Source organism: Dermacentor silvarum, chromosome 2, assembly GCF_013339745.2.
Source record: "Dermacentor silvarum isolate Dsil-2018 chromosome 2, BIME_Dsil_1.4, whole genome shotgun sequence".
Classification (NCBI taxonomy): domain Eukaryota; kingdom Metazoa; phylum Arthropoda; class Arachnida; order Ixodida; family Ixodidae; genus Dermacentor; species Dermacentor silvarum.
This window is the reverse complement of record NC_051155.1, coordinates 183,892,551-183,909,563: the sequence shown is the minus strand read 5'-3', so window position 1 is coordinate 183,909,563 and position 17,013 is coordinate 183,892,551. Positions and strand designations below refer to the sequence as shown.

The 17,013-nt window shown below is 41.6% G+C and overlaps 1 protein-coding gene across 1 annotated transcript in view; it reads left to right on the top strand.

Annotated features, from left to right (window-relative positions):
- Positions 1-16,193, top strand: part of LOC119442274 (formimidoyltransferase-cyclodeaminase-like) — a 31,519-nt gene extending 15,326 nt beyond the window's left edge. Inside the window, exons 9-13 of the mRNA XM_037707085.2 lie at positions 3,275-3,436; positions 5,895-5,938; positions 10,208-10,346; positions 11,818-11,913; positions 14,047-16,193. Coding sequence (XP_037563013.1) covers positions 3,275-3,436; positions 5,895-5,938; positions 10,208-10,346; positions 11,818-11,913; positions 14,047-14,133 — 528 coding nt within the window. The 3' untranslated portion in view covers positions 14,134-16,193. The remainder of the gene's footprint in view (positions 1-3,274; positions 3,437-5,894; positions 5,939-10,207; positions 10,347-11,817; positions 11,914-14,046) is intronic.
- Positions 16,194-17,013: the final 820 nt, after the last annotated feature.

The following is a 17,013-nucleotide window of genomic DNA, read 5'->3' as shown; positions in this document are numbered from 1 at the left end:
TGATCTGGGCAGGTTATTTAACAGCTTGGCATGGTCATTTCAGCACAAAGGGCAGCACTTGAAAAAAAAAAAGTGATAAAAAATGCTACCACTTTGTGTTGCCCTTTTTTTGTGTTCCTCTCAAGTCCCCATATTTTGTGCCTTTAAAGGGGCCCTGAACCACTTTTTATCAAAGTGGAGAAAGGCATCCAAAGCGAAAATAGGCTATTTCAAAAATACTTTGCTGAAAAAAGTACTTAATGCCTTAAGCAGAAGCGGAGTTATTGGCATTCAAACATGGCCTCCACTATGCTCCCATTCCTTCTTCAGTGCCTTGCACTGTGAAGGCTAGGGCGAGGTGGGGTGTGGCCACAACGCTCCACCTTCGAAATGTCATAATGGCACACAGCTAAAATTTCATTTTGGATGTTAACGTAAATGTCACGACTTCCAATTTTGGTGCCTACGACGCGTTAAACGTACGCCAAACCAGTAGCGCACCCAGGTTCTCGGCCAGGGGGGGGTTGACAGTTTGCCAAACCATCTAAACAGCACTAATTTCAATTTCTTCATAGGAAATTGTCAAAAAAATTCGCTTTTTGCGAGTGTGCAGACAATTGCGCGTCTTACATCTTAGTTGCAGTACTCAAATGCGCAAGGAAAGAAAAGAGGTTAAGCAAAAGGGGGGGGGGGGGGTTAAGTCGGCCTCAGGGGGGGGGTTACAACCCCCAAACCCCCCCCCCGTCGGTGCGCCACTGCGCCAAACGCGGTTGTCCTCAGCAAGCCGCAGTGCACTTAGCCAGTGGACTCGCGGCGGTGACGGTGTTAGCCGACCGCAGCGACCAATGGCAGCCGCATATGGGAATGTGCTTTATTACGAAATAAAGCACACAGAAAAGAGTGAGGATCATGGCTTCTTTTGTAAAGAGAGCGTTTGAGAGAAATGCGACTTCACGCTTTGCTTGCGAGCTCCGCGCACCGCATGCAACAGCAAAACTTGGCTGAGATGTTTACAGCAGCGTATGCTACCCGCGGACTATGTCACCAAGCCCGAGAGGTGGTTCAGGGCCCCTTTAAGATTCCCTTCATAATTGTCAGCTGAGTTAGCCTTAGAGCCTACATGGCACAGTCACTGCAGATGTAGCATTTCAGCTGCTGATCATGAAGTTATAGGTTTGCTTTTTGACTGCTTTGGCTGAATTCCACCAGTAGTAGAGTACAGAGTGTACTCAAGCTCTGGTGGTTAAAATTATCGAAATTACTCACATAAGACCTGCATTTTTTCCTGAAGTCTTTATAGGGTTTTGGTATTACACAAATCAGATTTATGGCTACCTTCCATCACTGCATGCTTAACTGCCCATGACAGCTGCTGCACAAAATAGTGCCCTCTATATTTTGCTATAGTGACCCACTATGAAAATATTCATCAAAATTCTCTGCTCTCATACATGTGCTGGTGCAAGTACTCTTTTGTGAAACTACTTTCATTTTCAAAATGTTTTAGCTCCAGAATGGGAGGTGTAGGCCTTACCTGGTGGTAGACCTTGCATGAGTAAATACAGTCATCAACCTTCACAACAGTGTCCCTCATAGGCAAGGTGCACATTTGAAGCAGTCTAGTTTGAAGCACATGACTGAGATGCTTTAAACTTGTATGCCGTAAACAGTATGCCACTAATACCTAAATTGAGGAAATAGTCTTCAGGCAAACTTCAGTATATGCATGGTGTAGGCCATTATTAAATGAGGATCAACCCATGAACTACAGATGCGCCATTGGTTTGTTGAGGCATGCATTGCATTGACATTTTATAAATCTAGTGAATTGATAGTGAGTTGCTACCAGTCGTACTTACCAAGAGCCTTGGTGGAGTAGTTGAATACTTCAATGTGTTCACAAAAAGCAACAGGCAGGCCCGTGTATACAGTTGAACCTCGTTATAACGAAGTCGGGTCAGACATGAAAATACCTTCGTTATATCCAATTTTCGTTATAAGCATATATATTTGCAACACACTGATCTTGGAAAGAAAATTTGTATTTACTTCGTTATATCCAATAATTCGTTATACCAAGGTTTGACTGTATATTGTAAAGTGTGGGTGTAAGTATGTGCACAAAGCCTGCTATTGTAAGTGCGTCTGTGCTTACGGGGTTGCAGCGCTGTGAATGTAGATGGACAGTTTATTCTTCCGCTAACTAATGAAATTTATTCTTCACTTGAGTGGGCTGCTTTTATATTTGTGTTCTTGCATTTAAACTGCTACATTATTCTTCAAAAATTATGAGTGATGTAGAAACAGAATGTCCGACTTTTTAAGGTTGCAAGTTGAGCAGTAGCATGGAGAATAGGTAGTGTCCGAAACCCGACGTCTAAGACATGTTTCTGGCTCCTTAAATCGCTTCCACCAAATTCAGCCAGCAAAAGCATAGCCTTTAGGATCCCCGTATTACGTCCAAAGGGCACCACCCTATGAAGCGTAGATTTGAACACCACCTATTGTCGCATGTGGCGGGCGATAACAGAACTTCTTAACCAATACAGCAGAGAAATCAGTGGCAGGACTTTGCAAGGTTCTGAAAGGCTGTACATTCCAGTTTGATGCTGTGCTGGATTATCCTTGTGGCTACTTATCCCTTCCTAGTGCAGGTGTACATGTCTACACGTTTAACCTTGCAACTATCCTTTTTTAGTTTTGTTTGAACAAACACTTCATAAGGTCTCTTTGGCCACGAGATAATGACATCGTTTAAACAAACTGTCACACAGCTGTATCGCACGCTTGACCAGGTGGGCTGCCAAGTGAAGCTGCATTGCAGAGCTTCTGTGGCACATCTTGTATTTTGAAGCTGTGGAGCATAAAAGCCAGAGCCCTAGTTAGCTGAGACTTGCCCTGGTGGCTTAGTGGCTCTGGAGTTTTGCTACTGAGCAAGAGGTCACGAGCTCAATTCGCGTCCATGGTAGCCACATTCCAACGGGGGTAGAATACAAAAACTCTCATATACTTAGATCTAGGCACATGTTAAAGAAACCCAGGTGATCGAAATTAATGTGGAGTCCCCCATCACGGCATCCCTCGTAGCCCACATGTTTCTTTGGGACGTTAAACCCCACAGCATGATCAGATTTGATTTAACTCTCTGTGCTGGAAGGACAATATGAGCACCACTGCACAACTAGGACTTAGTTTTGTGCACTGTGGTGGCCTGGGAACTATGAATGCACATGATGTCTACAACAGATTTCATTATATGCACCACGTTGACCATGTGTGCCGTTATGTATGGCAGGGTGCTGCTCTGGGAGCCATGGTGGGCAAGATGACCTATGGCAAGCGGCAGTGGGAGCGCTACGACGAGCAGATGCGGCGACTCATTCCCATAATGCATCACACTATGGATGAACTGCTGCCCATGGTAGATGCTGACACTGGGGCGTTCAACGACTACATGGTAATGTCATTGAATTCTTGCATACTCTGACTGCACCACCATAAATTCACTTTAATGCTTATGATGCCTAGTTATCATTATGACTGCTTACCACGGACGGTTTATAATGCTCAAGATGAGCAGTGGCAAGCAGTGTTGCATGGTTCACGTTATTACTACAGTCTTGGTAGTTATTGTGCTGACAACTTACAGAGTTAAGCCTGTCTCACATGCAGTGACATTGCACTGTGTCTTTTGCCACTACGATTTCAGCAAATGCGAACTTCACAATGTCGTTCTACATGCCCTGATTGCGGCAGCTGTGATTTCTGTGTTTGCGAGCACCTAGTGGAGACTGAATTATTTTTGCCATTAATCTGCTTCAGTAAAAACAAAGTAAAACAAACTAAAAACTGTTATCGTGAAACATTTTTCGTGTTTGAACTTGTCACTCAGCCAAAACAAAATGTAAGCATGCGAGCCACCATGACGCGTCTGACGATCTGCGCTGTTATTACCAGTTCCCCACCCATGCCGCAAGTATTATTTCGTCAAGAGCTTCAGCACTCCCATCTTCGAAAAATGACATGCACGAAGAGACTGGTGGCATATTTGCTGTGCCTGGGGATTTGCAAGTGTGAAATCACACCATGTGAAGCAGGCTTTATATACAGTAATTAATTAAAAATTTGTGCTCAGGTGTCGTGTTTTGTTCTCTCACTTGAGTGCCTGTCCTTCGTCTTATTGCACAACAGTTTTAATTATCTCTAACCAACTAGCCCACTACAGAATTTTCCTTCATTACAGGCTTTACATGTTTTGTAATCGGTGAAGCTCAATTGTCATTGCTGGTGCATTTGGAATGCATGTTACATTTTGTTGCTGAACAAACTGCCACACTGATTGCAATATAGTGCACTTGTTTTTCTTGTTTATAATATCATTAAATAGAACATTTACAAGTACCGTATTTATTCGAGGGGTGACTTTTCATTGCGTCCATCAAGAAAAAATAAAACCGCTAAAGTAATGCGAAACCACCGGATGCATGAAAAAGTCGGTTTCACGTGAAAGGGAAAAGCCTCAATTGCGATAGCAAATTAGTAGAGAGCTATACGGAGAAAGGATAGTAGTTTTATCGGCTGTAAAAGTTGGACACATTCGCTTACTAACTAAATTAACAAGCATGGTGTCAGCGCACACAACCAAACATGAACAAATCACACTCGATGACCGCAAACAACCACTGTCAAAACGCTGGCATGAGCAAGCGCGGAGAACAGCAGCTATCGAAGGTATGTGAAGTCTATAGCTTCAATGGAAACTGAAAGGTGAAAGCACAGCGCATACAAAGGTCAAATCCATGTGGAGATCGCTTTCAAGATAAGGTGCACGTGACAGCCCGCAGCCGTGCAAAGTAAAAGTAGCGCGAGGATTGACTTCAGGTAGCAAAAATCTAGAAAAAAACTTGCGTTAATTACAATCGAGCAAATATGGTAAATTACCAACTTTGATTGACAGAAAGAGTGTCTCCCTTCCCATGACAGACAAAGCTTAGAGCTGCTTCACTTATAGTGACCTGACAGGAGCAGCCTATTCAGCATCACATTTATTAATATAATTAATTGATTAATTCATTGTAACATCAGACGTAATAATTGCAAACTTCAGCTAAGCTTCTTTACAGCTATTGCAGAAGTTGGTTACGAAGTACAATGCCATCTGCAATACAAACAAAAGAACTGTGTAGAAGCAGATACAATGGAATCTAATTAATACGAGTATGCACAATAAGTTTTTTTGGAATAATAAGTTTTTTTTTTTTTTTTTTTACTTTTCGCTGCCAACGTCCCCTGGGAGCAATGTACAGTTATTACGATTGCATTTTCACCTGAAATTGGATAATATGACTGCAGAAGTGGGCTTTTACTGGTATTTCAAAAACTCTTAGCTTTATATTCCAGTGTACTAGCTTAAAAAACATGCCAACAACTGAAGACAGTGTTAAGCCCTAGCTGCACTGGGTAAAAAATTGCGCGTGGTGCGCTGCTGGGGGTAAAGCGCGCTGCTGCAGCAGTGCCACCACACCGACTGGCAGTGTGCCGCTGTTCAGTTGAGTGAGGAAACGGTGGCTTCTTCTTTTTAACTTCCAGAATAGATACGTGAAGATCGTATCAACGAGATTCCACTGTAGTATAGAAATCAACCTATAGAAAAATTACTATGCTGCAACTTAAGGATACAGTGTGTGCAATTCTTGATCGCATTACACCTAAAGACATTTGAATGAGTTTAAAGATTCTGGCAACAGCCTATGATTTATTATAAACCACACTACAATGTTCTTATGATTGATGTAGGTAAGTTTGAATGGTGACATAAGGGCTTGCTGCATTTGGTTTGACTGTGTCAGCAGTAGTTATATTATATCGTCACAGCTAGTTTCTGCCACCTGATGCTTGGTCGTGCTACTGTGCAGGCTGCTCACAAATTGCCCAAGAACACCCCTGAAGAGGAAGAAGTGTGAGTACCACTGCATTGAATTTACCTGTCAGTTCAATCATGGATGCATATACACTGCTGTAGGCCAAGCAGGTGGCCTTAACTGTGTCACCAGCAAATACCGTTAGCGGATAAATGGAGGTACTGTAAGGTAAATAAATAAACTCTTATTTAAAAATTAGGGAAGAAAAAGAGAAATTGTGATATATGTGTGTTAGCAACTGCCTTAAGTTTTAGAGCATATGAAACATATTTTTACAATGCTGTACACAACATTAAGGAAGAAGAGCATGAGCTTGGCACTGAAGACGACATTAGGGACATGGCTGCTTTGCCCTTGTCTTGCAAATAAGCTGTAAATAGCTTTCCCTGTTTGCTTCCTTATTGTGTCACATTAGAGACTGGTGGCTTTGGTTTCTTGTCTTTACTTGGCTACACTCTGATAAAGATCCATGGCTACATTCTATGGCTATAACCATGGGTACAACCATGGCTGCATTTTGATAGAAATTAAATGCAAAAATGCTGCTGTACTTAGACTTGAGCACACTTCTGGAACCAGAAGCTCCGAAACCAAAATTAATATGTAGCCTTGCACTGAAGTGTTCCTCATAGCACAGTTGAAGCTTTTGGATGTCAAAAGCAACCACTCACTCTGGCTGCTTGCCTATTTTTGCACCTAATGGGGCTCTTAGATTCTAATTCTCAGCTAGTTGAATGGTGAAAGCATCAGTTCGGGCAGCCTTTTGTGCCATAGATAGCACATGAGAGCATGCCAGTGAACTAGCGCTGCATGCTCCAAGGACCATGGACCACATTGCAGCTTTCATGTCCCATAGTAGGATGTCTAACCAGTGGCTAGATTACTTTTTCACACCTACGAAAATGCACGGATCCAGAGGGGGGGGGATCCTGACCCCCCCCCCCTTTAAAGTTTAAGTGCGCAGCACCAATGTACGGCACATGACAAATTCATAAAGTTCTCCTTCCCAGCGGTTACTGTTCTTTTGCTCTGGAGAGGAAAGAAAGGTTTAATGATTATTGAAGAGAACCCTGCAGCACTTAAAGAAATAACTCGCCGTAAAAAAAGCTGGCATGGATGTCAGACTCTGCTTTACCCGCAAACATACAAGGCACGAGAAAATGAAGTGGGAGGGGAGAGGCAGACATGGCGCACATCGCTGCTTCATATGAGGTGTCCATTGCTGGAGCACTGGTAACTGCTCTTCCAGCATGCCTGTTTGGTGCCTGTAGAACGCATGTGACCGAGCGCTTGATAGACCTACCATGCGCACTTAGCGTTGGCAGTTGTTCCTCATGCACTTTATTTGTTTTAAGTACTGTTTGATGTTGTCTATATTAAGTACTGACCCTTCACTATCGGAATGCACACAGGTGACCTGCATACTTTAACTTTAAAGTATCTTTGTTCCTGTTACATCCAGCCAAAACTGACATAGAGCTGCATTATTGCTGTCTCTGTATGCCTCAGGAAATGAGTTGCAACGGAGCCAGCAAGAAGTAGAGCAGCATGCTTGAATACAAATGCTTCTTGTTTAAAAAATAGATGTATCATTAGAATGCTTACTGGGATGCAAATAATAATAATAATAATAAGTAATAAAAATAATAAATAATAATAATGTTATTATTATTATTATTATTATTATTATTATTATTATTATTATTATTATTATTATTATTATTATTATTATTATTATTATTATTATTGATCGTAAGCATACGTGCAGTTGTCATTATCATCATCAGCATCAATAACCATTTCAAAGTTATAACCATCAATAACCCTTTGAAAAAACTCAGGGTTTGCACCTGCCCATGAATACCCCAAAAATGATAGGGAATGACTACCGCAATACATTCAGAGCTTAACTTGACTAAGCCTAATGTACAATGTACACTGTTATTGCTGGCACCATATATGATGCCAGTACATCTCACTGCCATGTCGATAGGCTTAGGTACACGCAGCAGAATTGATTAAAATGCCAAGCGACATTTTGAATGGCGGTTATCACCCATAGTTTTTGGTGAAATTTTTGGAGCTTGCATTGCAGTTGCGTCATATTATGTATGTCTGATTTCATTCTTGCCATACACGTGCAACTGTGTAATGAAATGAATGCAGTAACAGACTCATCGTTCAAGAAAGCAGGCTTTCCGAATCATAGCTGAGAGTGACAGTGACGAAGCACACTAAGAGTGACAGTGATGGCATCTGCCACAGTAGTGGTGTACTGAAACTCATAGTGAACTCTTTCTGTTTGTACAATGTTTCATGGAATATATGCCAGAGTTTCAGGTTTAGTCACAATTGAGAAAGGCATGTTTTTTTCTTGTTTCTTTAAGGGGGAATGCAGGGCTGAAAATTAACTTTTGGACCATTGCACAGACATTTATAAAAATTTATAGGTTTATGCATCTTGTTGTTTTAAGTAAATATTCTAAATTACATAAATACAGACCAAATAGAAAAGAAGTTATGGCTGTCATATGGACCAATGAGGCATGTCACCTTAGGAAAACTATAATTTCACAAATAATGAAGACACAGTGATTGGTTTTGTTAGATATCTGCTAGGGGGGTTATAGCACAGGATAAGGCCGGTCGCGTGTTTTTCATTACATTGCTGTAACAATGTCATCACTTTGAGGCTGATTTAAATTTTATTTGCTGTCATTATACGTCAGATATGTAATAATTTTTATTGTTAATGAACCGTTAGAAATATAAAAGGTACCTCATCTTGTTCCTGACAAAATTTCAGCCAATAAACTACTTTGAAAGCAGATTTTGGCAAAGAAGTTTTGAAACGATAGTTTTCCTAAAGGTTTTATTCGTCCAAAAAGTGCGAAACCAGAAAAATGAGCTCAAAGATTTAAAAACACGCTATTTTATTTTAAGACCAAAAATAATTATTCATTGTGCCCTGCTCTATAGGTTTGACCCTCCTCTTCAATTTGAACCTGTGCTGCGACACTTGCTTCAAGTCGTCATCGCTTTTTTTTTTTTTTTCAGTTTTAGAGTAGTCCAGTGCCCTTTGTCTATGCACAGACAAGGGCGCTGCAGCCAGAATACTACCTTTATTTTTAAGATTTTACTTCGCAATCTGCTGTACTCTCGAAAGGTCTCCCATTATTAAAGCATGTGAAAAATAAACGTTCTAAATCGGGCATTCACTCCGTGTTCAGTTTCTTGCCCGCTCTGCAGCCGCATCTTGAATACAGCGTTCATGGGCACTCTCCACAGTGAGCGCCTGCCACCGTCACGAGAACAGAATTCATTGTCTTCTTTTCTATGGCGCAGATTGCAACCAAACTTCTTCTTCTTTCTGGGGTTTTACGTGCCAAAACCAACTTGGTGATGAGCTTCTTTATATGTCAAGGAGGCCAATATAAACAAAATCGGAAAATACGTTATTCTGACGAAAATTGCAATTTTAGCCCCGCCTCCCTCCTTTTAAGGTGTTTTTTATCCAAGAAAATTTTTCAAACGTTACTATTGTGACTGACCATCATGCTCTGTGTTGGTTATCCTCCCTGAAGAATTTGTCCGGATGCCTCGGCCGTTGGGTGCTGCATTTACAGTACGACTACACTGTCACATATAGGTCCGGCAGGCAACACCAAGGTGCTGACTCTTTGTCTCGCTGCCTGCTTGTAAGACGACGCCCGGTACGAAGGCAGAGCCCTTGTCTTTCAATGCAGCCACGCAAGCTATCCAGCGAGCACTAACTGGACAAACGATGATGATGATTATGAGGATGGGAATATACAAATGAAGGCGATGATAACGTACACAGTTAGTGCTCACACCATTTCCCTCTTCACTTAAAAGAACATGACTGCTTTATCTTTTCCTTTGGTTCCTTGATACATTGCCTCTCAAATTCAAGTAACAGAGAGGGAGAGAGGCCCAGCAATATGCGGCACAATGCCAATCATGAAGTGATCTGCTTTACTTCTGCCACATTCATCCCACAATAGTCAAAGCACTCCAGGGTGCTTTTATAAGTTCAGTTTCTTGCCCACCTATTTTTATTTCATTGTTTCTCAGTCATATGCAGTCCATATGGTAGCCATTTTCTTAGTCTCTCCATTTTCCCAGAGGCCTGACACATTAGCAAGAGATCTCTTTAGCAAGGTCTCTTTTCTGATTACCTAACGATTTTTTTTACAACAGAGTGCATCCCGTTGGCAAAGAATTGCTTATTCTCTTGGCTGATGTGGCGACTAATTGGGTCACACCATTACTTGTGTCATGTGCAGCCGTGAGGCTGCAATGCAGGCTGGCTTAAAAAAGGCCATTGCTGTCCCACTGGGGGTGGCTCGGTCTGTCAGCAAGCTGTGGGACACCGCCAGGGAGCTGGCTTCCATCATCAACATCGGGGCAAGAGCAGACTTGCAGGTGAGTTACTTTCCCTATGGGCAACCAGCACCAAAGCTTCATATCTCAACAGCAGCACCGTAACACACAGCCTAGCAAGCGGGGGAAACAGTTTTCAGTAGCACATGGTGTGATTTCGCGTCAGCAGCCCTCACATTGAAGCACATCTCTCCAGCTCCTGAACTGTCTGGGAATTAATGTGCTAGAACATAGGAGCACATGTGCTCCTCGCAATGTGCATGGCTGTGTACAGAGCTTCTGTGCACATTGGGCTAAAGTAAACGTTGATACAGGCGCAGATCTGTTATCAAAGTGTTGTACCATTTCTTGGAGTCCCTACCGGACAGCGTCAGCATATTTTAGTGGCACACTAAAACTGCTGTAGGGCTTCCTGGCCAGCGCTGGTTCCCCACCAGTATTGTGGGCAATGCACAACTTGCAGATTGCAAGTGGCTGTTCTGTGGTTTTGGTCGTCTCCTGGCCAGCTACCTGATCAGGCGCTCAATGTCCATTCCAGTTTCAATATGAGCAATATACCTAAGGTGCTAGCTTTTGCCGAAGTTGGCAGTTTTCAGAAACGTGTGCCTCTGGCTGTTCTAGGAAACAGACTAGTGTTCTTAGCAGGAAGGACAAGCAATCAAAAGGCAGCCGATGGCATTAGAGGCCAACTGTAACAAAATTTTGGGACAGCGTAAAAAGCCTTGTTTCTTACAGTCTAGATGTGGAGTAGCCTGCGTGAAAAATTTTATGTTTGAAATATGAGTGGTTGTATTACAAAAAGCTTGCAAAAGTCTATGCTCCTGATAAGAAAAAGAAAAGCACACACTGCCGTTACTGCTTGCTGGCAATGATGCAGAATCCAGAACCTAAAGAACCAGTGCTCATGACAACCAGCTGCAAAAAAGGAGACCAAAATGCACCTGGGCACCTACCTAGGTGTGACACTGAAATCAGCACACATGGGCATTTCTGGTATCTGAGTCATGTCTGCTTACCACCTGCTTCATCTGCTGAGGTGCCACTTAAATGCTGTTAATGAAAAAAAAAATTTTGATGATTAACAGCCCTGCAGCTTTGGCAAGATTGCTTCAACAATATCTACTACTACTCACCTGTAACCAACTTAGCCAAAGTGAAATTTTGTTGCAGTTGGCATTGAAGGTCTAAAATTCTGGTGCATTGCTGTGGCTCTTGAATAATATGACAAGGTCTTTCAGAGCACTATGAATATATCTTATAAAAGCAAACAACTCAGTCACAACTCATTCTAATGATGTGAGGTGTATCGATGAAAACAGCAGAAATTCTTCCATTGACGGGCAGTCACCAAAAAGCTGCAGTCAATCTTTCCACACATGCGCGCATGGGTGCACTCACACATACGCACACACACACAAAAGGGGGGGGGGGGGGGGGCTGAATCCAGAAAAAAAGAAAACCACAAGCAATTGATACCCAAAAACATAGTGAATTTTGCCGTGCTCAATTTCAGGTTGGCGCACGCTGCCTTGAAACTGGTGTGTTTGGAGCCTACTGGAATGTCATCCTGAACTGCCAAGGCCTACAGGACGAGGTTTACAGGGATGAGGTACCTTGCTTGCATATGTGCTTTTTCTCTTCTTTTGCTGTGGATTAGGACAGAAGACAACACAAGTGCTGCAGCCAGTAACATTCTGAAACACATGTATGTGCACAATAAACACAGAAAATGGAACAAATCACAACTGACATAGACCATGCTTCACGTACAGGAAAATCGAAGGAGCAAAAAGCAGCTGCCAGATTATAGCTCATGTAGCACACATCTTGCGAATCAATATGCACTACAACTCACAACATCTCCCTCACTGATCGGAATATGTGTGGCATTCTGATAAATGTACAGTTGCTAGGTTACAGTTTTGCCATTTCAACTATGCAGCAGTCTTGTCCCTTGCCCTAATTTGTGCTGAAAGAACAATGGTGTCTCAAGTAGCTCATTTACTCACCTTTTTACGCTATGTGTATTATTATACTTTGCTTTTTATGTGCAGGAAAGGAGTGTTACTTGTCTTCTTTAAATGCTCAGAGACCATTTTTAGTCTTTTTTACATCAAACTGGGTTGGACACATGGCTTTAGTAATTGTGTACTTGTACACTATGTGTTTCTGGGAAGAGCTAAAGGGACACTAAAGAGAAAAATTATTTGAGCTGTATAAGCTGTATAAGCAATACCAAAAAAAGCCCCTCCTACTTTGAGGGGAGGCTCGGTAAGCCAGTAAAGATGCAAAAGCAAAAGGCAGGTGGCACCGCCGCCTTGAATTTCCCGCAACAGCTCGCCATTAAATCGTAGATTTTGACAGCGTTTGCTCAGGCCTAGACAATTTTTTTTTTCAGTAAAGATGGGCTACATTGTGTTATAAATGAGTTCAAGACTGAACCTGTCAACTTTCATGATGTTTGACTGAGCCGCAATGGCCTAAATACGAGGAAAATGCTTTGAAATTTCTGATGTCGCGCTGACGCACTGGTGCTGGGGTTTCGGCACAAAATTTTTAAAATGACGCTTTGAACTTCATTTTCTCGTCGAATAATCAACGTATCACAGCTTAATTGACAAATTTAGATTCTTGAAAGACTGCTTTAGCTGTCTAAACTGATTTAGTGTCTCTTTAAGTGATAATTGAAACACAGTACAACAATGATTGCAGTGGTACATGTCAAGATCTTCCTGATAATCTCTGGTAGATGGATTAAATAACCAGGATTTGTTAATGAACTTAGCAACATTACGAGCCATATTGCAAATGAAAGCTTAAAGCCAGCTAGTATGCAATGCATATGCATTATCTAAAATGTTCTGTGTCTAGCACCGTTTTCAAAATATGCGTACTAGATTGAGTGGCAAAATGACTTTCTGTTCAGTTTAACACATTTCTAAAATGCATTTCTTTGCACTACAGTGCTTCATCATGCAATATGCCATATTGTCCCTGTACTATATGCTCCTGGAACAAATACAGGGACACTATTGTGCCTTGTATTGCAGCGCCATCTCTCAACAACAAAATTAAATACTCCAGCTCTCAAACAAGAGAATGGGCATAGCTTTTCAATGCATCTTGCCAAAAGTGTGCCTCTTGAGGACCATGAGGTTTTGAAAAAGTCAAAATACTGTAAATCTCTAAACTAATATCAGTTAGCTATAACATATTTAAAAAACAGCACAAAGTTACTGCTGATGCTAACGAGGCAAGATTATGTGAAGCTAACGCCAATACTGGGGTGGTATTCTCGTCACCATCATATTTCGCCACGTTGTGAAATTCTTTAATGTTGGCATTTTAATCCAATCAGACATGGTCTAGCCACTTCGTTAGCCAATCAGAGCTGACGAGATCGCAAATTTGACGACTTGGCAGAATTAGTGTCCAGAATAGCAACACTGGTATTCTGAATGCCTCTATCCACCCCTGTACCCTGCAGGGCAGCAAGTCAATGCAGTATGACCAGTTGATTGGTACAATGCTGGCAACTGTCACCTCGAAGGTGCTGCTATCTTTTTTCACTCTAAGCTCTCTTTGCGTGAATTATAGCATGTCATGATGAACCCTAAATAGCAGAGGTCTGCAGCACGTCAGCTGGCTTTGTGTTATGTGCAGCGCAGTCCCACTATTTAATTGCGTGTTGTGTGGCGCCATTTCATGTTACACTAAAAGCTCTCTTTGTCGTACATTGCAGGTCCTGAAAGAAATTGAACAGTATCGGGAAGATGCAATAAAAGGTTGCGCTGATGTACTCGGCATTCTAGAGAAGCGCATATCATAAGCGTGGAGATGCCCACCTGCACTACTTAAATCAAAGCATTCCTGAATTTTACTGTCAACGAGACATACCTTCTTGCATGTCTACGTGTGAGAGACAAGTTTGGATCCTGTTTACAGTATGTTTATACATTTATACACTTTTATATCCTGTAGATCTAACATATACACATGTATTGCATCTTACAAGGCTCCTTGACCATAATTGCAATCTTGTTAATGGATGCTTGAAGTGACAAAACATTTATGTTTCCTGGGCATTTTGCGGTGAAAGGCTTGTAAAATCACTTTCGTGACTGCAATGTGAGAGCGAAAATTCTGTTCAGACAAAGTCTAGGATGGACTATTTCGATTTTATTTTATCTGAAGGTGCTGTTCCCTAAAGTACTGTTCTTGCAACATTAAAATGTTGTTTAAGGCACATTATTTCAATTTTATTTTTCTTTAGCATCTTATTTTCGTTAATGCTGTTTCATGATATGTAATTTGCAAGAGCATTGTGTTCGTTTAAACATTTCTGTTGGCATGCTTAGAGGGCAGATGTTAATGAATTTCTGCATGAATCTTAGACATATACTTTGGTCTCAGGGCATTTACAGTGTTGTTGCAACAACAACAAAAAAAAAGTTGTAGCAGCACAAGCATATATTGCTCATGATTTTAAGAAATGACAGCTTCAAGCAATTTTCATATGTACAATCGATAAGTGGAGCTCTTCGTGTTGCAATACGAATGCAGCAAATGCTTGACTTGAAAATTCAGATCATTTCAGATGTCTGCGCAGAACTGGTGAATGTATTTTTATCTGTGGCAGCAAGTGCTCATTAAAGCAATAGCATTCAAGTACACAAAATAATTGAACTAAGTGCCGCTTACTGGTTGCATTATCTAAACTCGGAATAAAGTACAAAGCATTTTTACCATGGCTTCATGTTCCCTCTTAGGCGCTAAAGCACATTTGAAAGCTGGACTAAGTATTCTGCGAGCTATTTCTGAAATGAAATACTCATCGTTCCAAAGAGGAAGGTTAAAAACAAATGTGAACCACTGAACAGAGGCATTTGACACCTGCTGTGACACCTTGTTGCCGGCTTCAAGAGCTAGGCACATGCTCCACTACTGAAGTGAAAGTGCAGCTGTTAGTTTCCGTTACATTAGAGAATTTACCGTGATGTGCTCCTTAGTCCACAGCTTTCGCACTATCATAGTTGAGGAGCATCAACATTCCATGTTTGTCAGTATGTGAGCCATGTGTGCGACTTTGATGTGGAGCACATGGTAAACAAATTCTGGACATGTGGTATGCTTGGGCATTAGAATACTGACATCCTCACGGAACTGATAAACATACTATCATGTCTGGCACAAAGCAGAGCAGACATTTTTATTACCCAGACTAAGGTAGTGACAATAACTGGTTCACTGGCAGAGCAGCTAGCCTGTGGGCAGGATCAATGCATCCTAGATAACTTGCATGCCTGCACATCATGTGAAATGAAGCCATGAAGGCCCATGTAAACAACAGAACACTATTATAGTGGCATTTTGTTGGATTCATCTTTTTATCCTTTTTACAAAGCATGGTCTGCAGCTGGAGCATTGGTCTTCCTAGGGGACATGATGCACAGGCCAGGTACATCTGAGAGGCTTTGTAACGGCCTTCTTCCAAATGCCGTTTGGAAGAAATTTTGTGTGCAAATTTTGGACCCGAGTTCAAGAAGCTGCATGTTTGGGACAAGCACTCAGTGCTTGTGTTCATTTCTATAGGCACATTGTGCCTGAGACAAAGGGATCATGTCTATTGGCATGAACACAGCTATGAAATGGTGGAAAAGTGAAACCTTTAGCAAAAAAAGTAGCATGGGTTTTCCATAACTGAATAAATTATTGACCATGAGTTGTTAGATATACTACACTATACATGTCACCATAGCTGTAGGTTATCTGAGACTGTAGAGCTGTAAGCATTTTTTATTTTTCTTTACAGTACGCATTTACTGAAATTACTGTAGTCATACTTTACCATCTGTTTGTGGTGGTGAATGGTATGTTAGCAGTACGTGAAGTCTTGGCAGTACGTGGGACTGTCAGCAGTACGTGGGACATGTCCTGCCCTTCATATGTCATATCACTCCCATGCTCAACAAGTACAATTTGTACCAAGCCCACACAAGCTCCATGGAGACACAGGCAGCAGGACTGTAGCAAAGGTGTGGTGGACAATAATGGCATAATCATGTGGTTGTGAACAAAGTATTGTGCTGTATATGCTGAAAACACTCCTGGTGATAAAGTATTTTGTCAAGCATGTTCCTATGTGTAGAGTGCCAGTGCTGTATGACCAAAGCTGTAAGCTGCTTTTCATCACACTGTGTGATCAAATGTAGAAGCAATAAAGCTTGGAAAAAAAAAACATAAGCAGTCTATGTGAGTATTAACTGTGCTGTCTCCCACTTCCACCATTGTGCAGAAATGTGTTCAGTATACATGAGTAATTTAGATGACATACTAAAACAGTATCACAAACTGCACAACATGCTCACAAATGGACAGGCGACATGTTGCAATGGTATTTGCCCTGATGTGTGCATGAGCTACATTCACTTATTGCACACCAGCAGATGAACACACCACTGCCTCAAGGTGCCTTTAAAGTTGTGTAAGTATGCATGTTTCCAAGGGCAAATCAGATTGCACATTCTTGATTTCCTCATTCAAGCACATGCAAGATGCAGAAATGCTCTCATATAAGACACCCACTGAACTGGTTCGAATAAAGTCAGTCGCATTTAATAAAAGGAGAAGGCAAATTTTTGGTGGCTATTGGGATATGATTATTTACTAGGCCTTAAGTCGTGTGTGTGTGCATGCATGTCTACATCTT